This window comes from Myotis yumanensis, unplaced genomic scaffold (genome assembly GCF_028538775.1).
Source record: "Myotis yumanensis isolate MYYU_CA2020_CCGP unplaced genomic scaffold, mMyoYum1.0.hap1 SCAF_7, whole genome shotgun sequence".
NCBI lineage: Eukaryota > Metazoa > Chordata > Mammalia > Chiroptera > Vespertilionidae > Myotis > Myotis yumanensis.
Window position 1 is genome coordinate 32,400,287 of NW_027223758.1, and position 26,999 is coordinate 32,427,285.

Below are 26,999 nucleotides of genomic sequence, written 5' to 3' on the forward strand. Positions count from 1 at the left end.
CGACGCCCTCACTCGACCCTGTGGCGGGTCCTCTGGCGGACGGGACGGCGGGTCCGGAGAGCCCGGAGCACCCCCCGCGCCCGCTGCGCTGCGCCGCCCCGCCGTCGGGTTGCCGCCCGGCTATTGGGCCTCCCCGGAGTCCCCGCTGGCGCCGCCTGGGAGCCAGGAGACCGCACACCCGCCCGGACCAGGCTGCCCAGATGCGGGTGCCACTCTGCCTGTTGCTGCTCGTCGCCCACGCAGTGGACATGCTCCCCCTGAACCGAAGGAGAAAGCAAGGTACGAGGAGCAGCCGGGCGGGGTGGCCAGGCGGGCACAGCAGGGACCACCGGGGTGCCCCCGGGGACATCTGCCCGGTGCCCTGGGCTCTTGACTCCTCCAGGTAGGTGTCAGTCCCACTTTTCAGATGGGGAGACTGAGGCCCATGGCACCCGCTTCGAAAGCTGGACCCAGGAGGCGCTGGGAGGAGAGGGAGGGACGGGCAAGGCTCAGTGCCCCCGCTCCCTAGGGTGGCATCAGTGCCAGGAGGAAGGAAGGTGGCTCTGTGCAGACAGGAAGCCTCGGGTGCAAGGCTGCAGGGCCCTGGGACGAGGGCACAGAGTTGGTGGCCTAGAAGGCATCCTAAACATCCGTGATAGGCCAGGAGGTGACACAAGGAGCTGTGGGCTGCCCAATCCCGTCACCTACCTGACTCAAGGTGTCACTCCAAGAAGTCATCGATCTTCAGTGCCCCCCACCCCTTGGGGTGAGGGCATGAGCTGCAGGAGCTCAGGGAGACCTGAGACCTGCGTTTGGGTCTGTTTTTTCTGGGAATGACCTGGAATGTCCAGCTCCTCCAAGAGCCTCTGTTTGTTTCATCTTGACCTCCTGGGGCCACTAGGAAGATGACCCAGGGTTCAGACTATAACCCGGGGCACCAAACCAGGGGCCCTTGCACCCTCAGCTCAGGGTCCTATGCCACTGCCCCTGGCTGGGGGAGTCAGCATCCTCAGGAGGGGGCGTGAGGCGGTCCCCACAGAACTGGAGTTGGCAGAGCCCGTGGGCACAGGAGGAACAAGTTTCCACCTACGCCAGGCAGCCCTTCAACCTCTGGGTGCCAAGCTGAGAATCGACAGTCGAATGCCCGCCACTGTGCCAGGGGTTTTCACATACGAAGGGAATCCCCACTACATCCTCACGACATAGCTGGATGCCAAGTCTCAGACAGGTTAAGTGACTTTGCAAGTGGTCCAGCAGGGGGATGGAAGACTGGTGGCTTCTTTCTTCCCAGGTGTGGTGTTAGGGCTGAGCAAGGCTACACGGGAATGAGAACCAGAGTCTGCCTTCTGGGGACTTCTAGTCCATTTGAGTGAACAGCCCTACATATGGGCACAGGAGTGGAGCAGGAAGCAGAAAGGGTCTGTGGGAGAGCCGGGAGGTAGGATCGGGTGGGGCAGGGAAAATGTGGCCCAAGCTCCAAGCCCTGGTGGGACGGGATAGAAGGACCCGGGGAATAGAGGTGGGTGGGCTTTCAGTAAGGGGGGGGGGGGGGGGTGGGAAGGAGAGGGAGGGACACTCCTCGGTGAATGGCCCTGACATAGTGGTTAAGTGCATAGGCTCTGGAATCAGCCTGCCTGGGCTCAAACCCTCTCTTCCTCAGTTACTAGCTGAGTGACCTTGGGGAAGTCACTTTGCCTCTACGAGCCTTAGATTACCCTTCTGGGGACCTTTTAGAGGATCTCTAAACTCTATCCATTCTAGAAAAGACCAAAAAGACTTTCTCCTCATTGACTCCTCTATAAAATAAGAATAATCATCTTAAGTGTGAGTAAGACTGAATGAGTTAATGGGTATGTCAAGTGCGTAGCCGAGTGCACCCGCTACTAGTGGGCACTTGTATTAGTCACTCTTGTTTCCTGTCCATGGTGTTCTTGGCTACTCACAACAGCCGAGCTGGGTTGCTCATTATCCGTATGAGGAACCGGAATCTCAGGGAGGGAAACTGGTTGTCCGAGGTTGCACAGCAGGTAAGCAGCAAAGCAGGCTGGCATCCCCAGGCCTCTGACAGGACACAGGTGCCTCCCTCCGTGCTGTGTTGGTCTTCCCTTCCCAGAGCTTCCGTTTCCGCATCGGAAGAAGAGCTGTTTTAAAAGATGTTTAAGATGTTTGTTTCTAAGTTCTAAAAAGACACACACACACACACACACAGAAGAAAGGAGAAAAATTCCATTCCCAGTTGCTCAGTGAGGAGGTCAGGCATGGCTGCCGGTTTGGTGAGGGGCTCTCGGCACCCCTCCCCATGGTAGTTGACCTATTGCATTTGGACGCATGCACGTCCACCCAGCCCAGCATCTTCAGAGAAAGGTGTGGCTTCCGTCATCAGCCAGGTGCGCTAGAGACAGCTTTGGGTTTCAGTCCCACTCCCGACACCTTTGTACGGGGTGACCTTGAGTAAGTGGATTGTCCCCTCTCCCCCCCACAGCCTGGATTTCCCCATTGGTACTGGGGCGGGTGGGTGTTGGAAGGGGTGTAGGAAAACTCTTCCTATAGCATCTTCTGCAACGTAGTCATAGGATCCCTGGTCAAACCAGTTTGGGAAATGCCGGGTTTAGTAGATTTATTGACTGCATGACTTGCCAGAGCATTCATGGTGAAGAGGTGAGGATGGGGAGTGGGACCTTTCCCAAACTAATTACACCTCAGAGACCATTTTTTCATAAGACAGCTGTTTGGAAAATTCTATATGAGATTTCTGAGGGTCTTACTAGCGTTGACATTCTGGTCTAACTTTGGCAGGAGAATGTGTCCTGAAGGCACCTGGGTATTGGCAGTGCTTCATTCACTCATTCATTCATCCATCCATCCATCCATCCATCCATCCATTCATTTGGGTGTTCATTCAGCAAATGTTACAGGGAAGCATCTGTGCCAGGCTCTGTGTTTGGAACCTCGAGGATGCCAAGGTGAACAGACCTGGGGCCTGCCCTTGAGGAGCTGCCAGTATGGAGGCATGCCCCTCCTCTGACCTGCCCCAGCCTCCCCTCCATGCCCAGTCCTTGGCCCCAGCCTTCGGCCTACTCTGCAAGATCAGGAGGAATGACTCTGACCAGCAGCCGCCCCGTCTGACCCATCACCCCTGGGGCCTGGCTCCCACAGACCTGGGCTTCCTAGGGCTTCAGCGTCACTGCTTCTTGATTAAACTTAATTTTTCTGTTTCTAAGACAAGAAAGAATGAAAGAACAGGCTTGAGAAAGGTTTTTGGATCTCGTGTCTATTACAAAACAACATTTTGATTAATTAAATATAAATGAATCAGAACCAGATGGGGACATTTCTCTTAAAACACGCCGGGGCGTCCTGGCAATGGGACACTTGGACAAAGTGAGGGGGCTCTGGTCTGCACCCCCCACCCTGACACAGAGATTCATTAGGCAGCGAGGAGAAGACAGGCTGGGACCGACTTTCCCTGCCGTCCAAGGACGCTGGGGAGGGGGCTCGGTGGAGGCCAGAGTCCCCCACATTCTTATGGTGCTTTTCCATCCTTCTAGACCTGAGGCAGTAAGGGGCCGAGGGAGGAGCTCCGGAATTCTGACAGCCCTGGGTTCAAATCCTAAGGCTTCTCCTGCCCTAATGTGACATCTTGGACAGGCCACGTGTCTTCTCCGATCCAGGGCTTCAAATCTGTGAAATGGGAACAATTGTACCCACCACGTCCCAGAGGGAAGGTGCCCAAAGGCACACAGCAGGATGAATTCAACCACTTCCTCCTCCCACTACAGCAGAGTGGAATACTCCCTGACTGGGGGACGTGAGACTCCTGTGGGTTGAATCTCACCTTTGCCTCGGCCCCTATGAGCCTCTTTTCCTTTGTTTGTAAAAGGACTGTGCCAGCGCCCCCTCCAAAGGCTTGTTAGGTGGACTGAATATAATAATAATTCTCTGTAAACAGGAAAGCCCTGTGGGCAGCCGGCAGGCAGCACTGCCCCGTGCATAGACAGAGAAGCTGAGACCCACAAGCAGGTGCCCAAGGCCTGATCGGGGAGGACCCGGATTTCTCGTCTCCAGTTCAGGGCCTCGACTAGGCACAGAACAAGGTGCAGCCCCCTAAACGCTAGCGTCCAGGTGAAAGCAGGTGAAGATGCATGTCAGGGGCGAAGCTGGAGGGGAAACAGGACTCCTGAAGAGCGGGGGGGGGGGGGGGGGGGGCGGGGGGCGGGGGGTGATACCTACATGGGGAGCCTTCGGGAATGGCCCTGTGGGTCAGTAGAGTGCTATCTTGGGCAAGTCCTTCTGCCCCTCCAGATCATGGTTTTCCTCATAACAGAGGGGCTGGTTGAGAGAAGAGAAGGATACTCAGCGTGGAGTAGGTGCTCAATAAAACAGGCCCTGCCCACCCGCCCTCCTCTTCTGAAGCCAGTTTTGAAGCCAAACTTGGGGCTCAAATGAGATGCTGTTTTCACCTCACATGGCTCTCATTCCCCAGGGAACCCACTTCCTCCTCAGTGGATGGGAGCCAAACAACCTCCACCCAGACTCAGAAGGAGGCCCTTGAGACTTAGTGAGGGCTGGCCACGTGCAGGAGCTGTGCATATGGGCCGTGAATCCTCCTATGGCTCTGCCATCTCTCAGACAAGGGAGCTGGGGCTCAGAAAGGGACAGTGACCTGTCTAGGAACTTCCAACAGCTGAGCTGGGATGTGGAGCTTTGGAGGCTCCAAAGCCTGTGCATAGAAATAGAAGTGAATCCTGTTCGTGACTGCCCGGCAGAGGCATCTGAGAGGAGCTGCGTCAGGGGGGTAGATTTAGGATTTTGTCAGGCAGGCATGGCAGCAGGGTAGGGGCTGGGGACTCTGGCAAGAGGAGAGAAGGTTGTATCTAGGTGGAAAGGGTCCGAGGAAGTGAAGGTCAGATTGCAGACAGGGCCAGACTCAGTCATGGATGGCCTCGGATGCCACTCGCCTGTCACCATAGTCACAAAGAAATATTGATTGAACCCTTCCTCTGGGCCAGGCCCTGGACTAGGTGTTGACAAGGACAGCAGAGATGCGCTCTACTGTCTCCGCTGTCAGAGGCCCAGCATCTCCTTGAGATGCTAGGAACAGGTCCCTCGGAAGGATGACATGGACAGGATCCCGCTGCTCCCCACCCTGCCTTGGGAGGCTGGTCGGTGGTGGTCCCATGCTCAGCTGAGGGGTCTGAGACTCTGAGATGGGACTTAGCTTGCTTTAGATGTCACATGGATTAGGTGACTCTGTTCATTTTATTCCCCTCTCTCTTCTTGTCTCCCAGTCCACTGTTTATTCATCCATCTTTTTGTCCTTCCATCTAGTAAAAAAAAAAAACCTGAAGCTCACATTAATTAAAAGTTTTTCACACTGAGGTTTGCAACCCAACAGCAGGTCAGGCAAATGCATTTAGTAAAGCACAGCCAGCATTTTTAATGAAATGGAGTGGAACGGAATAGAATAAAATAAAATATGTGGGGTCGGCAAGTATGTTTGTAGAGGGCCAGATACTTAATATTGTCAGCTTTGCAGCCATATGTGATCTGCCGCATTCTCTCCTTTGTTGTTGCGGTGGGGTTTTCTTACATTGCTTTAAAAATATGAAACCATTCTTAGCTTACAGGCCATACAGAAAACAAGCTGTAGGCCAGATTTGGCCCATGGGTAGAGTTTGTCAACCTCCTTTTTAGAAAATATCGGAGTGCATGGCATGTGTTAAGATGAATTATTATTTTGAAAATGTGTTAGAGTTCTCATATACATGTGAATGTGTGTGCAAGTGGTGAGTGTGCATGCACATGTGTGGCAAGTGTGGATGTGTGTGCACATGGGTGTTGGCATGTGTGAATGAGTGTGTGTATGTATTCTGTGCACTGGGTGAACTTATATAAAAGTGCAATTTCACCATTGTCAAAAAGCATGGGTCAGCCCGGCTGGTATGGCTCAGTGGTTGAGCATCGACCCATGAACCAGGAGGTCACTGGTTCGATTCCTGGTCAGGGCACATGCCCGGGCTTGATCCCTAGTAGGGGGCATGCGGGAGGCAGCTGATCAATGATTCTCTCTCATCATTGAGGTTTCTATCCCTCTCTCCCTCTCCCTTCCTCTCTGAAATCAATAAAAACATATTTATTAAACACACACACACACACACACATACACAGGGGAACTGGCTTGTCCACGGTCATCTAGCACATGTGAGTGTGACCTGGGCTTTCCTGATTCCAGATCCACAGGAGCCAATCCTGCCTTTTCCAGAAAACCCATTCAATGCTGCTGTTCACCAGCACTTTACAGTTAGCAGAACGGTTCAACCTTCATTTCCTCTCCGGAATTCGGAGAAGGGTTATGAGTAACAGAATGTTAGGGCTGAAAAAGCCAATTGAGACCTTTGAGACCAACACTTGGAAAAATGGAACCTCCAGCCAAGGTCCCCAAGACAGGGGTGAAAGTGGGGGTTCAGGAGAGATCGGGTGAGGGTGGCTTTGGTTAGGTAGAGGAAGGCAGCTTGTCCCAGAGTTGGAAAGTCTGACTTAGAGCTTCTCAGAGCCTCAGCTTCCCTCCGTGTGACTTGGGCATGCCCTCTCTGCTCTGCCTTTCTCCCTGGTCTAAGGATAAAGGTCAGATGAGCAGATGGACCCACGAGGCCGTTCACAGCTTGAGGGCTGCCTGCAGAGGTTTCTTAATAACCAGAGGCCAGTCTGGGGTCAGGAGCCGCATACGGGCCTCTAGAGTTACTGAGTGCCGCATCGGGTCTGTGGCCCTAAAGGGACCTGGCGGAGGCCTGGGCCAGATGCAGAGCCACCGTGGCCTCAGAGCCTCGGGCTGTGGACATTGTCAGGGCACACAATGGCCCTGGGCTTGTTGGACACCCAGAAGCATGCTCCTCACCTGTAGATCTACACCCATATGTTTTCCTTAAAACATATATTTTTTCTTTGAGAATACTTAATTTCCAGTGGCATGGGAGGTTTAGGAAAGTCTCTTTTGGATCTGGCTTTCTGGTTGAGCATTTACTCTGTGCCAGATGTTACCCGTATGGTTTTATTCAACAACGTCAGGCACTGTTCTAAGTCCTTTATACATATGAACCGATCACATTCTCCTAATAAACCTTTGAGGTGGGTACCGTTATCCTTATTTTACAGAGGACACTCAGGCAGGACTTGACTGTGTGCTGATCAATGATTCTCTCTCATCATTGAGGTTTCTATCCCTCTCTCCCTCTCCCTTCCTCTCTGAAATCAATAAAAACCTATTTATTAAACACACACACACACACACACACACACACACAGAGAGGGGAACTGGCTTGTCCACGTTCATCTAGCACATGTGAGTGTGACCTGGGCTTTCCTGGTCACGTGTCCAACCACTCCCTTTCACCAGAAGCCTCCACTTCCCCTGAGTCCTGACAGCCCAACGTCACACAGTCAAGTCCTGCCTGGTCCCAGACACCAAGCTCCAACTGCTGAGCTCAGTAGCCTCCCAGCCTTAATTCATCCTTACAGCAACCTGTACGAGGACTGTTATCCACATCTTACAGAGAAGGAAACTGCCTTAAGAGAGAGGAGCATTACTTGGAGTCAATGAAATGGCCATTTTTGTTGGTAGAATACAGCCACATATTAGCAGTTTCTTATGGTTGAGTCCAACAACTTGGCAAGTACATTTGGCAAAGCCAGAATGTAAACCTAGATAATTGATTCCAAAGCTTGGGTGCATGGCCACCCTGCCAGGCCTTCTCCCAGTTCATCCACATCATAGCCCATGAGTTCGTTTGATCTTGTTCTTCTACAGACGAGGCCCTCCACGCTCAGAGAGGGCAATCAACTGGCCAAGGGCACACCGCCAGGGTGGGGAGAGGTTGGGATGTGCCCTCCGCTCTCCACGACCAGAGCCTCCTTTCTTAGCCCCGTGCAACAGTCATCGCCACCTAGGACACACATGCCCTCGGCCCCATCCTGGGACATTCCTCCAGATCCCACAGGGAAGGGTCTGATTGCCATGGATGGGCGAAGCTAACCCCTCTTGGGCACTGCTGCCTCAGGCCGGGCCGCCGCCGCCTGCAATGGAATGATTTCTTGCAGCAATGCCACATGATTCATAGGGCCCACTCTGTGGCCCATGGTGGGGGCTCCCTTGTGCCACTGCGGGTGGGGGCTTCTGTTTCACCAGCTCAAAAGAAAGGCATTCCCCAGCCTGGGGGACCCGACCGCACGGAGAAACCACTCCCTTTCGCCAGAAGCCTCCACTTTCCCTGAGTCCTGACAGCCGTGCCCACATCCGCAGGGTGGAGACCACGGAGGAGGAATGTCACAACTGCCCTTCCGGAGCCCGCGCTGGGTTTGGCACATGGGCACAGCTGTCTCCAGCAAGTAGCAGAGCGGAGGCTGGCAGGCTGGCACGAAGGCCGTAGGCTCTGCCGCTCACGACTGAGTGGCCTCGGGCCGGTCATCTCTCTCCTCTGTTCCTCTGTTGGCTAACGTGACCACGGGGCATGAAGTGCATTCCTTGCACGTAAGGAGAGCTCAGTTAGTGACCACGACCAGTGTCCAGAGCAGTCGTGGGGGGTGGGATGTGGGCCTGGCAGGCCTGGGCTCCGCTCCCAGCTCTGCTACTGCCATGCTTGGGTGAAATACTTCCCTCCTGCGTCTCAGTGTCTCTACCAGTATAACGGAAACAACCTACATCATGTGGTTGTCTCAAAGACCACGATTCCGCATGGAACCCCCCTGGGAGCCAGCAGGTGCTCAATGAATGATGGAAACAGTCATGATTCCTGGGAGCTTGGCTCTTTCCAGTGTTCAGAATGCTCCAGCCTGAGGTCAGATATGCCTCCGCCTCTATTTGAAAGTTCTCGGCAGACCCATTCATTGCAGGAAGGTTACTTTGAGGAGCCCAGATTCAGAGGATAGGGTGGTCCTCAGTGCTGTGTGTCTGCGGCATAGTGACTCACCCTCTCTGAGTTTCTGTTCACTCCGCCATGAGGACAAGCAAGGATGGCGGTGTGCGTGCGTGCGTGTGTGCGTGTGCGTGTGTGCATGTGTGTATGTGTGTGTGTGCATTTGCGTGTGGGTGTGTGGTGCTGGCACGTTACGAATGTTTAAATAATGTGATGGCTATTTGTGGAGGAAGCATGGTGGGGCCTGTCAGCCTACCCCCTGCCCACGGGCTGGAAAAACCCGGTCAGATGCTGCCTTGCAGACGTGTTTTCTTCCTCCCCCTTCTTGCCCCACTCTGGCAGGCATTGGAGTCCATCAGACGCCTTAATTCACAGCACATTATCAGCACCAGTCATGCAAGACCCTGCTTGCTTGCGTTTTCCTTGTTCTTTTTCAATTGTTACAAATTGCTGATTTTCTATTTTATATTTGTTTCATTTTTAAAAATGTTTTATTTTTATTTTAACATTCTAATTTTATTTTTAAAGTTTTTAATTTTAATGTAATTTATTTAAATTTACACTTTTAACTTTTTCTCAGTTTGTTTTTCATTTTATATTTTATCACTTAATTTTGTTTTAAAATGCTATTTTATTTTAAAATTTTTAATAAATTTAAATAATTTTATTCCCCTTATATTACATTTTTTATTTTACTTTTTAGTGTTTTTCATTTTAAAATTATTTTTGTATTTTATTTTTCCCACTTTTTTATTGGGTTTCCTGGATTTTTAAAAATATGTTTCTTATTGTTGATAGCATTACAGATAGCTCCCATTTTCCTCCCCTATACCCCGCTCCCAGCCCCTACCTAATTTATAGGACTTCCTTTTATTACCTACATTAATGTCCCCAGTCGATTTGAACATGGGAGATATCTTTCTTCAGTCTGACGCTGACCTCCTAAGTTTGCGTGTCCTCTGGAGAATAGAAATCACGTGTGATGATACGGTTTATGTGGTCAAATCTCTTGAAGGAGGAGGGGTTTCTTCCGCCTCATGGTCTGGCCTTTTTGAGTTTACAAAACGCCCTATAGTATAGGACCTACACGCAGGGCTCATATGAGGGGCATGAGCCCTCAGTTCTCTGTCCCGGAGCAGACACCCGACCCCACGTTCAGGGACCACCTTCCCGGGAGCGATTCTTCGGTCACACGTGCGGATGGTCCTGATGCAGTAGCGCTCGGCCTTCCCGAGGACCCTGCTGGAAGTCCCAAGTGCAGGTGACGCTTCCCTGTTCACCGTCGCCCGGGAAGTCCTGAGCCTCTGCATTGCGGTCAGCACACACCTGCCGAGCACTTGCTGTCAGCCGGACCCTGTCCTCGGGGGCCCAGACTGGTGAGGAGGCAGTCCCAGCCGTGGGAGCCTCAATGTAGAGTAGGAGAGCGGTCAGCGGGAGCCCTGCCCCGGACAGGGGAGGTTGGCTTGAGGTCCTCCCCAGAGCTGAGCGTCCCTGGCCAACCGCAGGCATTTCCCAGGGCTGCTTTGGCTCAATGGCTTCACTTTGTGGATCATCTTATTCTCCTGTATCAACAACACCCAAGAAAAAGAAAGAGGAGGCTCAGGACGTTTGTGCATAAAGCAGACTTGACTGAAGGTCTGGGGAGAGCTGCTAAGGGCTCATCCCACAGGGCGGACGGTTCCAGATGGACAGTGACTGTGCTGGTCCTACAGCCTCCTCTCTCCTCCTGTCTGGGGTAACTCCTCTGCTTCTGTCTGTCCCCACAAACGGCTCGGGGCTCCTCTCTGACGGGCCTTGGGCCCTGAGAGATGTATGGCTTTCAATGGCATTTCCCTGCTTCTGGAGGGACACTGGGCAGGAGTCAGCAGGGAGGGGCTGACAGGGCACAAGGGGCAGTTAGGAGCTTGGACTCAGGTTTGCCTCCCCCCGACTCCTCGCTGTGAGTTCTTAGGTCAACGCTTCACCTTTCAGCCTCAGTTTTCTCATCCATGAAATTGGGGGTCGGTGTACCCCAGCTTTGTAGGGTTGTGCTGGGTGTGAGATGGTTCCACACAAGGACCTGAGTAGCATGGAGTCCTGCAGGTGGCAGCTGCTCAGCCAGCATCTGCCTGGTGCTGCCCGTTTGCAGTCCTGGTCCCTCTGAGGATCTGCCAGAACTCAGAGACCCGCATGTCCAGCCACAGAGGCCCATCTCGGCTCCAGCTCTCAGTCTTGGTTTTAACTGGGCCAGAAGGACATGGCTCCCATTTTGCAGATGAGACCCACTGACGCCTCTACACTCTACATCTCGCTGCTGAGCGGGTCTGATTGGGAGCCTCGTCTGTGGTGGGGAAGGGATGACAACAGGAGAGCGTCACCTAGAACAGCAAGGCCCCAGCCACCCTGAGCCCCAGAGCAGGTGCAGCAACAGTATCACGGGCCTGGCCTCCCCAGTCAGGGGCCAAGGGCCAGGCTGTGCACAAGGCCAGGTGGGAAGGACCAAAGGCACCCATTCCGAGAGCAGGGTTCCAGCCTGCCCTCCAGCAGCCTGCTGTGTGGCTCTAAACAAGTGCTGGCTCCTCTCTGAGCCTCAGGCAAGGCACCATCTCTCAAGTGGTATTACTGCCGATTTTAAACTTTAATAGACTCTGCCCAAATTCCTTTCTCAACGGGAGCGCTGGATGCTGTCAGTCTTTTATATTTGCCTGTCTGGTAGGTCATAAGTAATAATTCATCTTTGTTTTAATCATCATTTTGAAAATTATTAGTGAGGTGGGACAGCTCTTCATGTGGTTACTGGCCCATTTGTCTTTTTTTCTTTGAATTAATATCTTTGCCCATTTTCCCACCTTGGATTGTTCCTATTGTTCTTATTGATTTCTGGGAGCTCTTTGTATATGGAGGATGGTAATCCTTGGCCTAGTTTGTGTGTTATTGGCTTAATGATTAGATTGAGCACATAATAGAAGATTATAAACATGACATGTGTACTTTTTTTCCTCAAATTCTCTATTACGTCTCTAAAACTCAATCCTTAATAAGTTTGGGCGGATCTCAGAGCTTCCTGGTACTAAAAAGCCCAGTCAAGTGCTACATTTTAAAATCATGTGTCTCATTCAAAGCCCTCTCCTTCCCCACCACTGACTCCAGGTATCTGCTCTGTGGGGAGATGTGTTCTGCTCCCTCTCTCTCTCTCTCTCCCTTGTATGTTGGGAGCAGAAGAAAGGATGGGACAGGGACCGCTGTCTCTTACGTCTCCGATACTCCTGTGACCTCACAGCTCTGAGCACAGAGAAAACTCAGGGCCCCACTATCAGCGAGCAGCAGGGGCAGGTCTAACTGTCCCTCTGCCTCCCCCCATGCCCTCCGTTGTGTGGCAGGTGCCCTACTGTGGCATGGGGGTGACATGGGCAGAAGCATGGTCTTGACCTCTTCTGACCTTCCTAGCTCCCTCACTGTGGTCTCCCCCCGCCTCCAGCCTCTTTTGGGCTGGGGATCTGCAGTTTGGTTCAAGCTCAACTGCCTCCTTCAGTGTCCACTTGACCCGGACAGAGAATTGACCAAATGGTGGCTGTGCAGGGTTCCCAGGACTGCCCCTGCCCCTCTGCATCTCTCATTATCTTCCCCTCTCCCCCCATAGCCATGGGGAGGGTCAGCAGGTGTGTGTCCAGTCAGAGGATGAAATGCCCATCTCCATGGCCATCAGGTCCCCTCCAAACTATGAGGATTCTCTTGCCACCGCATCAGGGTTTAGGGAGGCAGGGAAGTACTCTGCTCTGCCCCAGCCCCTGGGGGTGGGGGCAGTCCTTGGATTTTCTTCAGACATCTGCTTACGTGGGCTGGGAGGCAGTGGTGGGGCAGTGGAGGGTGCATAGACAGTTGGCCCCACTCACTAAGTCTCAGAGGGGGTGTCTGGCCCCAGTTCCACCCTCATGAGTCAGCTCTCTTAGAACATGGTGATTAGGGTGGGGAGGACACAGGCTTTGCTTCACCCTTACTCACGTGTTTTGGAGCAGTAAGAGAAGTCCTGTCCATTCAGTCAGTCAACAAACGACTGCAGAGCACCCAGTGCACCTGGCACTGGGCATGGCGCAAAGGCCTGGGGAACTGACCTTCTCAATCCACTATCATTTTCACATATTTCTTTTTTTTTTTATTATTTTATTGATTTTTTACAGAGAGGAAGGGAGAGGGACAGAGAGTCAGAAACATCGATGAGAGAGAAACATCGACCAGCTGCCCCCTGCACATCTCCCACTGGGGGTGTGCCCGCAACCAACGCACATGCCCTTGACCGGAATCGAACCCGGGACCCCCCAGTCCGCAGGCGGACGCTCCATCCACTGAGCCAAACCGGTTTCGGGCATTTTCACATATTTCTGAAATGCTTTCACCCTTATATTCCTGGAGTTTAGAAAAGGGCCTGGTACGTTGTAGGCATTCAAAAAATACCTGCCAGATTGATGGATGGATGGATGGATGGATGGATGGATGGATGGGTGGATGGATGGATGAGACCCTTGTAAACACTGTCTTTAACCATCCATTTGACAGACAGGGAAACTGAGGCCCAGAGACTTGCTGAGGATTCACAGAGCAGGAATGAGTTCATGTCAGGGCTCTCTCCCTTCTACTAGGATGTGAGAGGGGGGTGCGCCTGTGTGGAGAGGCCATGCCCAGAAAAGGGTCCCTGAAGATGCCTGCTCACTCTGTGCCTGGTGTGGCTGGAGGCCCAAACTGGATTCCTGACTCTCTGTCACCCCTTAGGACCTCCAGGTCCCTTGGGTGCTGACTGAGGGGGCTAGGGCTATGGTCTGAGGGCCAGATTCAGGCCCGTCTCCGCCAGCCCTGCCTTTTAGACCCTGAGGCTAACTGGCAGTATGACCCCAGGTACCCTCTGCACTGAGAGCTGATGGTGCACCTAAATATAAATCTTCCTTAGGGCTTAATTTTATGAAGTGAGGGGAGTGTTTGTGTCGTGCCTAATTTGAGGGGTAGGCTTCCTCCAATACATAATAGTAACTGCTCCTTAATAAGACTGCCTGTCTTTAAATCCCACCTTGCCACGTACCAGCTGTGGGATCCTGGGCAGCTTGCTTGCCTTCTCTGTGCTTTAACTTCCTTGTCTGTAAGAGGAGATCATGATACCTTATAGGGTTGTCACAACAGCCTAGCCGTGTAAGAGCTCCACACGGCTCACGGCTATCCCATCATCTGCCAAACCTTGTTCTACGCATGTCACACACGCCAGTTCACTGCGCCGTCACAGCAATGTATGAGGACAGCTAGTGCCTTTTACAGGTGGGGAAACTGGCCCCGAAAGGTTAGGTTGGGATTTGAACCCAGGCTGTCTGTTTCCAGAGCCAGTGCTCCCCCACCTCTCCTGCTGTGAGCGCTGGGGGCCTGTGGGCTCGAGGGGCTTAGAGATGATCCAGGTCCGGGCAAAGGGAACCCAAAGGCTAGGCTTGCGAGCCTCACCTCACCCCCATCCGGCTCCAGCTCTTACCTGCCCTATTCACTGAGCTCCCGTATCACATCTCGTCTCAGGAAGAACCAGGCTTCCTTGGCTGAAGAAAGCTCGAAAGCCCTCTATCAAGACCAAGCCTTGTCTTTCTGTTGGGGACACCGAGGCATGCGGCCATGAGGGACTCTGCCAAGGGCACGGGCACACAATGAGCCTAAGTCCAAGCCAAGGCAGAACCATGGTCCTTCCTAGTTCTTAGCCCCAAGGACTTCAGCGTGACAGAGTAAAGGAGGTCATTTGTGGAGCAGACCGCAAAACGTGGTGTCTTCCTCCGTCAGATTAATCTCTGGGGTCACAGTCTTCCCGGTCCTTCTTAAGAAGCCCACTCCCGCCCTCACCACCTTCCTAAAATCCTAGCACTCACATCTGCCCCAGGGCCTGTGGGGGGCCTCCTGGTTTGCACTGCGGGCACCGCCCCTGCCCCCGGGTGTGGCAGTGGGTCTCCAGATCGGCTGGATGTGTCCCTCCCTGGTCCTAACTGCTGCAGACGCCCCCCGACTCAGCCAAAGCTGAGGCATGTACAGCCTCCCAGAGAGCGACGAGAGGCAATGCAACCCCGATGAGGAATTACAACCTCCCTCCCCAGGGCAGGGAGGGACTAGCAGCCAGCGTTTATTGCCCCCCGGCCTTGCCAGGCACTTTACACACAGCTCTCGGGGCACTTTACAGCAATGGGAGGCTCAGAGATGATCAGAGATGACTGCCCAAGGTCACACAGTCAGACCATCCCACTGTGGAAAGAGCCAGAACTGGAAGGAGCAAGAACCTGAGTCCCTTCCCCAGCCCACAGGGTCTCACTGAGAACCTCCTACTGTGTACCAGGCACTCACTTACTCTAACAGGTACTGGGGCCGCAGCCACGAGCAAACAGAAACAGGCTGCCTCAGGGAGATTCCATTTTCGGGGGACGTAGGTAGCGAGTTCTCTTGAGCACCTACTATGCGCCCGGCACTGTTTTGAGCATGCTGCATTTGATCCTCAAAACAGCCCTCTGAGCCAGGTTCAGAAGAAGAAACTGAGGCACGGAGTATTTTAAGGCCACACACACACAGCAAACGTATCCCTATAACATGAAAAGGAAAAAACTGTCCTCTCAATATTTTTTCAAAAGAATGGCAACCTCACATACCCCACAGTTTCATGACAGTTTCACATACAGGGCAACTTTAAGGCAGTTTCTTACACAATTTCACACACTTGACAACCTTCTGACACTTTCACACACAAGACAGCTTTGTGACAATTTCCAAGACAGACTGACTTTTTGACGGCTTCACCCTCAGGGCAGCTTCATGACAATTCTGTGTTCACGGATAACAGGCGCTGAGCTCTGGGGAGATGGGTCCCGGGGAGGAAGTCCGCTGTGGGTATGACTGCCTGCCCTGGTCCTGGCCTCGGCCAGCTGCCCTGCCCCCAGCGTTAGCCTGCCCAAGGACGGGGGATCCAGCAGCAATCCTTTCTTAAAAAAATTACGATTTTCTGAAGGTCAGTGGTGGCCATTCTGGGCTGCTCAGGGCCCCCAGAGCTCCCACCAGGAACACAAATGTGACTGCTCTTTAATGAGTGACTAATGGGGTGGGGGTGGGGGGCGGGCAGAATGCATCTTGTGGGTCCAGGGCGGGGTGTTAAGAGACAACAGGGGAGCAAAGTGAAGTGGTCAGATCCTGGACATACTTCGGAGGTGGAACTGACTGATTTCTGATAGATTGCATGTAGGATATGAGAGAAGAAAAGAGGAGAGATGACTCTAAGGTTTTTGGCTGCGTAGAGTAGCCATTGACTAGGACGGATGGGAGATACAAGTGTGGAGGGCATTGTTGTTATATTCTGAGGGTCTTGTCCTTTCACCCCTTAGGGGTCATGTATTGACACCTTAGCAGGCATTTGCTGTCTGCTCCTTGCCCAAGCTCTTTCCCTGCCACCAACTCACATACCATCCTGGGCTCACCTCTCTTAACATCCTTTCCTCCTCCTACACAAACTAGTCCTGCTTCTGTCTCCACACCTGCCCCTCCAGAAACCATCCCTCCGGGCTCCAGTCTCTGAGCCCAGCCCTTTCTGCCTAGGCCCCTCGCTCGGCTCTGAGCTCCTGGGCGGACAGCATCAGTTTTCTTTGCACTCTCTGACCCTGGTCCTCCCAACCAGACTGCAGGCTCCCTGAGAACAGTTTTTGAGAACATTTATTATGCCATCATTCATTCTTTCATTTAAGAAATGGTTAGTAGGTACTTACAATGTGCAAGACTATGGATATTGGAAGGACAGCAAGCCAAGCTGGGCCCCAGCCCTCGAGGGAGCACCTTCGGATGCCTCCCATTTCCCCCCATGAATCAAGCAATAAAACAGTGCTTATGCATCTACCACGAGCTGTGCAGAGCACTCTGCATGGATAAGTTCACATCATCTTCACAGGAGCCTGGGAGGTGATTGCTACTACTGTTCCCATTTTGCAGCAGAGAAGACTGAGGTTCAGAGTAGTGAAGGCACTTGCCTTAGGTCTCCCAGCCTGGAAATGTGGTTTTCAGACCCCAAAGTCAAGACCACCTAAACATGCTGCTGAACACGAGCCCCTCTAGGTTCCCTCCTGAGGACTCAGAAGCGTCTGGGGGCTGGACACCTCTGGCCCCAGCTGCCCTGGGAGTCTCGAAGCCAGGAGTAACTCCAGGACCCACCCCTTACTGGGGATGATGCAATCTGCCCCCCAGGCAGGAAAGCCCCATTCTCCAGTGGTAGTGACTGCCTCCCATATGTGGCGGCTGAGGAGGCAGGAGGGAGCCCAGATGTTATTTATTTCCTCTGGTCATTGGTGACAGCATCCCCCAATGCCAGGCAGGGGTTAGGGAGTGCCCAGCACTCCCTGCATGTGGCCCCCCTACATGGTTCTGGATCCTTCCCAAGGACAGAGCAGGACCTGTCCCTCTGCAGGTTGCACAGCCTCGGGGCCGGGGGGGCAGTGGTCTCTCTTTCCTCATCCTTCTCACCCCCAGGGGGTCCTTCAGGACAGCTGTGTTAAATCCTCAGTCCTCCATGACACATGATGTTCTCATGCAAGACACACTTCTCTGGGCACACCCCAATTATGAAGAAACTCTATCCCCAAAAATGTTGACATCAAAATGAAGAGTTCTGCCCTGACTGCCAAAGCAAGTCCAGGATTGCAAACACCCACGGAGGCATGGCAGGTGGGGATGGTCATATCACGGAGACCTCGTGAGTGTCAGGCTCGCTCAGGTCCCCACAGCATTACCTGTTAGGTCAGCCAATGCGGTTCCTGTTTTACAAATGAGAACACTGAAGCACAAAGAGGTTAAGTTCAAGGTTACCTGGGCAAGGAGAAGGGGCAGAGCTGGCATGTAAACCCAAGCAACCTGGCTCTTAACCCGACTCCGCTCTTAAAGTGTGGTCCCAGGACCAGCAGCATCAGCAGCATCTGGGAACCTGTTGGCAATAGACATCCTCACACGCTGCCCAGACTTACTGAACCAGCAGCTCTCAGGGGAAGCCCAGCCTCTCTGTGCTAACAAGACTCCAGGTGAGTCTGCTGTGTGCCCTGGTGTGAGAACCCCTGCTCTACAGGGTCTTCTAATGTGAGGTAGTGAAGTGGGTGTAAGAGAAACAGCAGCTCCAGGATGATAAACATAGCAGCTGACCTTTGCCCTCAGTGCCAGGTATAGTAGGGAGTGGTGGGGGCTGCAGCAAACTGGAGTGCATACGCCCCATCTACGTAACTCCCATCAGTCATTGCCTTGCAGCACTGCAGGCCCAGCATGGGCAGATATTCTGACTTTTTATAGAGAAGCCCAAATTCCAGGTGGTTGGGTTTTGTTGTTTTTTTTTTATGTGAAATTTTATTTTTCAAGTGTTGGTAATCTATTCAAATTACTGGGTGGGGGTTGTTTTCTGTTTTGTTTTGTTTTGTTTTTAAGCGTGGGGCTGAAGTTCTTCACGTGGGTCCTGAAGCTTTTTCGGGGACACATTCACTGCAGGCTGCTGAGGAGGTGAACCTGTCTGGGGGAACATGTACTTTTCAGTCTCGGATGTCACCCTGTGCCTTTTGAACCACCGCCCAGGGAAGCTCTCCGAGTAAAGGCAGGTGCATGATCCTGCAGAGATGACCCCGAATTCACTCCAGATCCCTAAATGGAAAAAATATAGAGATCACTTGCAACCGCTGAGCCATTGATTCCTATTGCTCAGGATGTGGGCCACCCTGAGGTTTGAAGCATGCAGGTCATTCCAAGATCCCAGCAGAAAGAATAAACTACCTTTCACCCAAGAGCAAAGTTACCACCTCATGTCCCTGCCCTGAGCTCTTCACTAGCCCAAGGATGAGAGACCATCTCCCTGGAGATGGTAGTTGGTAGTTGCTGTCCTCTGTTTGCTCACCTATGAAAGGGGAAGAGGGTCTGAGGGTCCAAATGTGGGTGTACAATCCCACCGTGTGTGGTGACAGTGTGGGGACAGGGAGGGAACTCACATTTATGGAGAAACACCTACTATGTGCCAGGCACTTGCTGGGTGATTTGCAAACACCTTTCACCACGGCCCATGAAGGTAGCATAGGGTACCTGTCCAAGGTCACTCAGCGAGTATGGAGCCTGGATTGGAATCTAGGCGCCTGAACCATAACACGTGGCCTTAGATTTTTGAGGCCAGAAAGCATGTCATCTGCTTCAATATAATAACAGCAGCTCAATTTATCAAGGGCCTGCTGAATGCAGGGCTGTCAGCTAAAAGTTTTCCATGCATTATCTCCTTGAATCACAACAACCTTGAAGATAAGCATTATTACCCCTTTAACGGCTAAAATAATTGAATCTTGGAAAGTGAAGGTACTTTGCCCATGATCACACAGCTGCCCCCTGGACCTGACACAGAGTAGAGGCTACTTGTTGGATGGATGGATAGACGAATGGATGGATGGATGGATGGATGGATGGACGGACGGATCGATCCTGGGCTAATGCATGCATTCAGAGCTGTCTTAAGCCTGCATCCCTTTGTAAACTGCCAAGCCTGACATGCTGAGTTCCACTGCCATTGTCCATAACATGGACATCCAAGTCCCAACTAACCCGAGTAGCCGAAAAGGCAAAGTGACTCAGATGTCATCCCAAGACCCTGCCACCACCCATTCTCTCGCCAGCTGCTAGAATAACACAAGGCCATACATTTTGGTCCATCTGGCATTTTGACTGGGGAAGAATGGTCTTGATTATGGGAGACAGTTGCTAAGGGAAATCACAAGTGGTGCCATCCCCTCTGGTGCCCCAAGAAAACTCGGGGAGGTTGCCATTAGAACTACAACGCCTTCACTTAGAAACCTGCATCTGAGCTGGGAGAGGGCAGTGATGACGTGTAGAAGGACGCAGATATTTTCAAAGTGTGGCCCTGGGACCCCAGAGCCCCTTGGGAGGCCATGGTGGTGGTGCTCCAGGCGCCTTTATCCTGTGAAACCGTGATCTGTGTCCTGTCTGGCAAATTACACCATTTGATTGTGAGTTGACAGGAGGAGAGATGGCTCAAGTGAAAAAGTGACTTTTTTTTGGATCTATGTGGTGAACCAACCCTGGGGGGACCGGAACCTGGGCGTGGAAAATGGGCAGAAACTCGATCTTTTGGACCCCAGTAGGTTTCTAGTTGCTGTGCTCTCTCTCTCTCTGCATCTGATTGTTTATTTTTCTCTCTCTGCTTCTGTCTTGGTCAGGAGTCTTTTGGTTGAAAGTGAAAGAAAACCTAACTCAAAGTGGCTTAAGAAATTTTATGGACCCCCGCCTCCACACTCCCACGGGTGGATCCAGGTGCACAGCCGATCCGTGGCTCGGCTGCTGCTCTGTGGCCTCCATTCTTGGGACACTCTCCCCTCATGTGGGGCCCACCAGCTCTGGTCTACATCTTTCCAAATCCAAATGGAGTGGGAAAAGAACACACACACACACACACACACACACACACACAGTCATTGACTGGCTCTGGTTGAGATACATGCCTATGTCTGAACCCACCATGTAGTCAAGGGGACCTGAGTCCTGATTGGCCACGCCCAGCTTGAGTGCTTCTGAGTGGAGATGGCTCGGCATGAACCTCAGACTCCGAGGGTGCAGAGGCATGGGGCCTCTGTTGCAGAGGGGGCCACAGATGCGATTGCCCACCAGAGCTTGTCACACGTGCGCACCAGAATGGGGCACTCTGCCCTCCTACAAATATTCTTAGGTCAACAGGCCAGCCCAGACATTGTCTATCAACCCAGAGTCAAAATCCTCAAGATATGCAGCCCAGCCTACATGAGCTGTTCGTCCCTGGTTCAGCATCCACCAGGGAACAGGCTCATGCAGTACAAGTGTAGCTGCCAGGGCCAGTTCTGAGGGGAAGGAGGTTGTGAGCAAGGAGGACACTTCCAAAATGCCTAGCAGTCTTATTTTGGACTTGTTAAAATGTACATTCCCAGGCTTACAAGCCTCCCTGGGGATTCTTATGCACGGTCAAATTTAAGAACCATCAAGTTTGGATCTTTCTAAAGCAGCATTATACAAACTCTAGTTGTCATCACTTATCCTATATAATAAAAGGGTAATATGCAAATTGACCCTAATAGCAGAATGACCAGAACGACCGCTGGACCAGTCACTATGAGGTGCACTGACCACCTCTTGGTCTGATCGCCTGATGGCCACCTGTGGCGGGGGTGGGGCAGACAAGCCGGCAGGAACAGCTGACCTCTTGGTCCCTTCCCCTGGCCGTCAGGCACCTATCACCCAATGGTGAACGGGGAACGGGGGGTGGGTGGCAGCGAGGGATGGGGCTGGCTTTGGGCAGCTGGGGAAGGTGGCCCTGATTGCAGGCCAGACCTAAGGACTGTACCCGTGCACGAATTTTGTGCACCAGACCTCTAGTTAGTCATAAAATTGGCATTCGACTCTGCAACTGTGACCTTGGGGATGGAGGAAAAGAGCATTGCTGTATTTAACTAGTTAGACAGATGTGATGAAAGCCCCGACCGAGTAAGACAATCCGAATTCACAGTCACAGGTGCTATTACAATATAGAGGCACTAGAGGGCACCCTAGCCAAACACCAGGACCAAGGCAGAGCCACCTCTCTTCAAAGACCTGGGCTTGAAAGATGCTAGTTGAGATCCATAGTGAGTTCTTGTACACACACACACACACTCACAGAGACTGACACTATCTGAGGTCAAGGGGAGGGTCCTTGTGGGGTTCTTTTGTCTTCAGAAAGTTGGAAATATCACCCTACAAATATTAGTGCTGTAGCTCTAATTGGGGCATCTTTGCTGTTGGCTGCCTGACTTTGGGGAAGGTTCCATTCCTCTGGCCTCAGGGTCCTTGGTGAACAGGCAGCGGCCGGGCTGAGTCACCCTAAGCCCTCCCGAGAGACAGTGGTTATTTAGAGTGTTGCTTTGTCCCCACCTGTGTTGCTATCAGTCCTCTCTGCAGGCTTCAGTTCTGCCATGAGGTCCTGTGATGGCAAGGCCAGGTGTGGGTCGCCGCTGAGGCCCCAGGTCCGGAACGAATGCTCCACGAGGGCAGTGGACGGCCTACTGACGTGGTCCCTGCCCCAACCGGTTCTACGGGACCCTGAGCAAGTCATGGCACCTCTTTGCACCTCTGTTTTCTCAGCTGCAAAATGGGCAACAGCACCCCTGTCAGAGCATGAGTCTCAGTTCACAAACTCAGTTTGCAGGAAATGCCATTTCGTTTTTCTGCAATCGGACATAACTTCTAATTTAAACTCCTTTCCTGCCAAATGGCAGAGATCATCTCAAGCCAATTGAGGGTCCCTTTGCCCTTTGTTGGTGGGCGGCATCTCAGGTCCAAGGGGCTCATACAATGCCAAGGCACTGAGGAGGGGCACCCTGGTGTCCCTTGGCATCACTCTGTGCCCACCAGTGTGGCTAAGACCTGACATCATCAGTCATTATCACGTAGTTCTCGGCATCTGACAGAACCGGAGGCCTCAACAGGAGGGACAGCACTTTCCTCCCTCTCCTATAAAAGAATCTGAGGTAGACAGTCCCGGGGCTGGTCTGGCTCAGCCACAGTGTCTCCCTGTCAGGTCCCTTTGTCACCTGCCTTTGCTGTGGTTCCAGCTGCCTCGTTCTCAGCCTCGAGGGAGGAAGGAAGAAGGGAAGGATAGCCCTGCCCTTCCTTTAAAGGGCATTTCCTGGGTGTGGCACAGGACATTCCCACTTAAAGTCCATTGGCCAGAACCTAGACACATGACCACACGCAGCTGCAAAGAAGCCTGGGAAATGTAGTCTTTATTCTTGGAAGACATAAATTCTGCTAAAAATCAGGGTTCCATTACTGAGGAGGAGGAGGAGGAGAATGGACATGGGGATACAGGTAGCCTAGTGCTCAGAGGCGCAGGTCTCCACTGCTCTCAGAATTTCTATCACCTCCCCCTGCTCAGGATCTCAGCTTGAGGATGGGCCGGTGCTTGGGGGAAGGGAGATGGGAGGAGGAGGAATAGAAAGAATATAGTTCTCTGCCCCTCCGCACACCCCCAGGAAAAAATAGAGGCTAAACTCTTCTTTTAAAAAAATATACTTTATGATGAAATATTTCCAACCTACAGTCAAGAATAAAAGACAAGATGGTGAAGATTCGTGTACTGGGCAGCCACTTTTGTCAAATCTTGCCATTTTCATAGTTGCTTTAGATTTTAGGATATTAAATATTACAGATACGAGTAGAAGTCCCCCGTTTTCTTGCCAATGTCTTCTCCCACTTCTCACCTCAGAGGTGTTACATCCTGAACTCAGTGTTTATCAGCCCCTTCTGTCTTTTACTCTTAATACAAATTTATGTATAATAAATGTTACAAAATATTGTTTTGCAGGTTTTCAACTTGATGTAAATAGCTCCTTACTGTATGACTCATTGTGCAACTTGCTTTTTTGCTCTCAGCAGTGTCTTTGAGAAGTAGCCACGAAAAGACTGTAACTCCACCTCTGTCATTCATCATGGCTGGGCCATATGTGTGGTTTATGGCTGTGGCATAGGTCTATACCACAGCGTGCTGCTATATTTTGATAAATGGTTAGGTTTTTGCAATTGTTTGCTATTAAATAATGTTGCAATAAACGTCTTTGTACATGTCTCTTTGTGCACACACACGGGCGTCTCTAAGTCAGTGGTTCTGAGAATGTGGTCCCTGGACCAGCAGTATTAGCATCACCTGGGTGCCTGTTGGAACTGCAGACTCTCAGGCACCACCTCACACCTAGAGAGTCAGACCCTCCAGGGTGGAACCCCGCGATCTGTGTTGCAACAAGCCCTCTAAGAGATGCTGAGGCCTGCTCGAGCTTGAGAACCACTGCTCTGGGTTTTATAGCAGAAGCACGTCCTCAAATTTACTAGATGCTGCTAGATTTTTCTCCAGAGGACGGAAGTTTCCTCTCATCCTTGCTAGCCCTCGCTGTCATCAGAACTTACGGTCTCTGCCAATTGGGTGGGAGGTCTGGGCACTGTTCACTTCGCAGTTGTCCCTTTCTGGCCCTGGAAGTTCCTCTTACAACATCACACTTTCTCTCTGCCCTCAGGTCCTGCCAGGTCTATCGTTTTGGAAACACACAAACCTTTACTCGGCTCCTTGTGGCAGTTTCTCTTCTCAGGAGCATCAGCACTGTGCTCCTCCATATGAGCCCGCTGGGTAGTCAGGGGTCTCAGATGTAAGCAACAGCAATGGAGTTATCAGCAGGATGTGTGGGCTCCCAGAGTTCAAAGAGCTGCTTTTGGCCACATGACCATATCTAGTTGCAAGGGAAGCTGGGAAATGTAGTCATTTGACTGGTAGCTATGTGCTCAGTTCATATCTCAATGAGACAACATATATGGTTTGACCATCTCTCTCCTTTTCCCTCACCCTCCACCCTGGTCTGGATGGCAGTGGGCACTGGTCTGGGCGGCAACTGCACAGGCTGCGTCATCTGCTCAGAGGAGAACGGCTGCTCCACCTGCCAGCAGAGGCTCTTCCTGTTCATCCGCCGAGAAGGTATCCGCCAGTACGGCAAGTGTGTGCATGACTGTCCCCACGGCTATTTCGGCGTCCGTGGCCAGGAGGTGAACAGGTGCAGAAGTACGTGGCTCCTCCCTTGTCCTGGGCTAGTGTTGGGCTCCTGGGCACCTCTGGCTCCTATCCTCTCTGGTACCCCGACAGCCACAGGGGAAGTGGGTGTATGCCTGAACCCAGACTCAGATACTTGCTTGGTTTCAGGTGGCTCTAAAGCCCTCGGCAAGTCAGTGTCTTCTCTGGTATAAGCAGGGGGCCTTCATCTCTACCCTAGTTTGCTGTGTGGCCTTGGGCGTGTTTCTCACCCCCTGAGCCTAGCTCAAATGAGAAAAGGAGTCCTAGCTCCTAACTCTCTTTTTGCTGTGACCTGGGACAATCATGACCACCTCTGAGCCTTGACGGAAATGGAGCAGGGAGTCCTCACTCCTCGCCCAGATTTGCTGTGTCACTTGCCTTTTCTTTGCTCCAATGAGAAAGGGAAGCTTGAGCTTTAAACACAAATAACCATGCTGCCTTGGACATGTTACCTGGCCCTGCTGAGCCTCAGTTCACATGAGAGAGGGAGTTCCCCTGGAATGCAACCCAGTTTGACCTTGGACAAGTCTGGGCTTCAAAGGAGACACTGAATCCTGACCCCGGGCTGCAGGGCCTGGGGCTGCTCAGAGGCCCTCCCACCTCAGGCAGTCCCAGAATGCCCTCCTCCTGGGCAGCTTCCCTCACCAGGGGTGGCCCTGGCTCTGTTACAGAATGTGGGACCACGTGTGAGAGCTGCTTCAGCCAGGACTTCTGCATCCAGTGCAAGAGGCGGTTTTACCTGTACAAGGGAAAGTGTCTGCCCACCTGCCCACTGGGCACCGCAGCCCAGCAGAGCACGCGGGAGTGCCAGGGTGAGTAGGGGCCTCCTCATCCTGCCCGTTGCCCTTCCGCCCCGCAGCAGAGGCTGGTGAGGGTGTCAGGAGACCTGGAAGAAGTGTCACGTGGATGGCAGGCCCCACACACCATGTCAGGTATACACAGGAGTCATTCAATATGCTAAAACCACCATTATGATTATTATTGCGACCAACATTAGCATCATTATCATTAACAAGGGAGGCAGCTGAGTACAGAAGAGCACTGATTTTGGAATAAGACAGACCTGGGTTCAAATCCCAACTCTAAAATTTACCATTTGTGACCTTGAGCAAGTTACTTAAGCTCTCTATCCCTCAATTTCTTCAAACATTAAAAAAAAAAAAATTACCATAGGACATAGAGCCTACTTTGTGGGAGAGGATTGTTATAAGGATTAAGTTAATAAAATTGGAAGCGCTTAATACAGTGACTAGTATACAGTAAGTGCTCAATACATGTCACTGTTATTACTGCTGTTTTCCCCACTGCTCCTTTTCAGACTCCTTTGTGAGCTCTTCTTCTGTGATCTGTCCTCACTTGAGACTGGATGTTCCCAGTGCTCTCACCTGAATCGCATATCTCTGCCCACACATTCCCTCTGGGCTCCTGTTCACGGTCATTCCAAAAGCTGGTGGCTCCCGACTCACTGTCCCTGGCCACATCCCTCCCTGAGCATCAGACCACAGCCGCTCCTGCCCTCTGCGTGTTTCCGTCCCTCCTTCCCCATCCCCAGCCTGGTGCTTTCTCTGTCCTTAACCAGCTCCACGGCCCATGCTGGCCACGCCGGAGATGTGGGCATCACTGGTGACTCTCCTCTCTCAGCCTACATCCAATCCGATCTGCTCATTCGTTTGCCAAGAAATATTTACTAGGGTATCTGCTATGTGCCAGGCACTTCCGAGGTGCTGGGGACTTATTAGTGAACAAAATAAATAATGCCTTCGTCCTTGTGGATGTAACATTGTGCTGGGAGACAGAAGAGTCACACAAGAATAAATACAGATGTCAGGTGGCAAAACCCCCACAAACTTTGGGGGGGAAATGAAGCCGAATAAAGGTCCCCAACCGCCCTACCCCCCCCCCCCCCCATCCCTCTTCTCCCCACACTCTGCCCATCACTGGGATCATGGCCACCGCCTCCTGGCTGTCTGCCTGCCTCAGGTCTCCCTGCTTCCGGCCCATGCTGGCTCTTGTCCGGGCAGCCAGAGAGATTATTTCAAAATGGCAATATGATCAGGTTTCCCTTCTGCTCAAGGCCCTTCAGTGGCTCCCACTGTCCTCAGGGAGAGCCCTCCCAGGCCCTGTGCAATCTGGCCCCCATCTGCCAGCCTCTCCACCCATCACTGTTTTCTCTCCACTTGAGTTTATACTCCAACTTCCCCAGTTCCCGGCTGGTGTCAGGCTGAGTCCTGCAGAAGATCTGCGGTTATTCCTTCCACCCGGAGCACTTCTTTTTCTTGCCCCTCCCTGAGCCTGGCTAACCTCTCCCTCCACTGTAAGACCCGGGTCCAAGGCTCCTGCTTCAGGAAGCCTTCCCAGTCCCCCAGGCTGGGACCTGCGCCCCCTCTGAGCTCCCACAGCTTCCTGGGCTCCTCCCTTTACTGGGCGAGCACCCTGTCCTTCCAGCCTGACTTCTCCAGAGGCAGACCCAGGTGTGCCTTGTCCCTGCTGCACCTCAGCAC

The 26,999-nt window shown here is 52.4% G+C and overlaps 1 protein-coding gene across 1 annotated transcript in view; it reads left to right on the forward strand.

The window, feature by feature from the left end:
- Positions 1-200: 200 nt before the first annotated feature.
- Positions 201-26,999, forward strand: part of RSPO4 (R-spondin 4) — a 30,035-nt gene continuing 3,236 nt past the window's right edge. The window contains exons 1-3 of the mRNA XM_070421470.1: positions 201-279; positions 24,301-24,489; positions 25,170-25,310. Coding sequence (XP_070277571.1) covers positions 201-279; positions 24,301-24,489; positions 25,170-25,310 — 409 coding nt within the window. The remainder of the gene's footprint in view (positions 280-24,300; positions 24,490-25,169; positions 25,311-26,999) is intronic.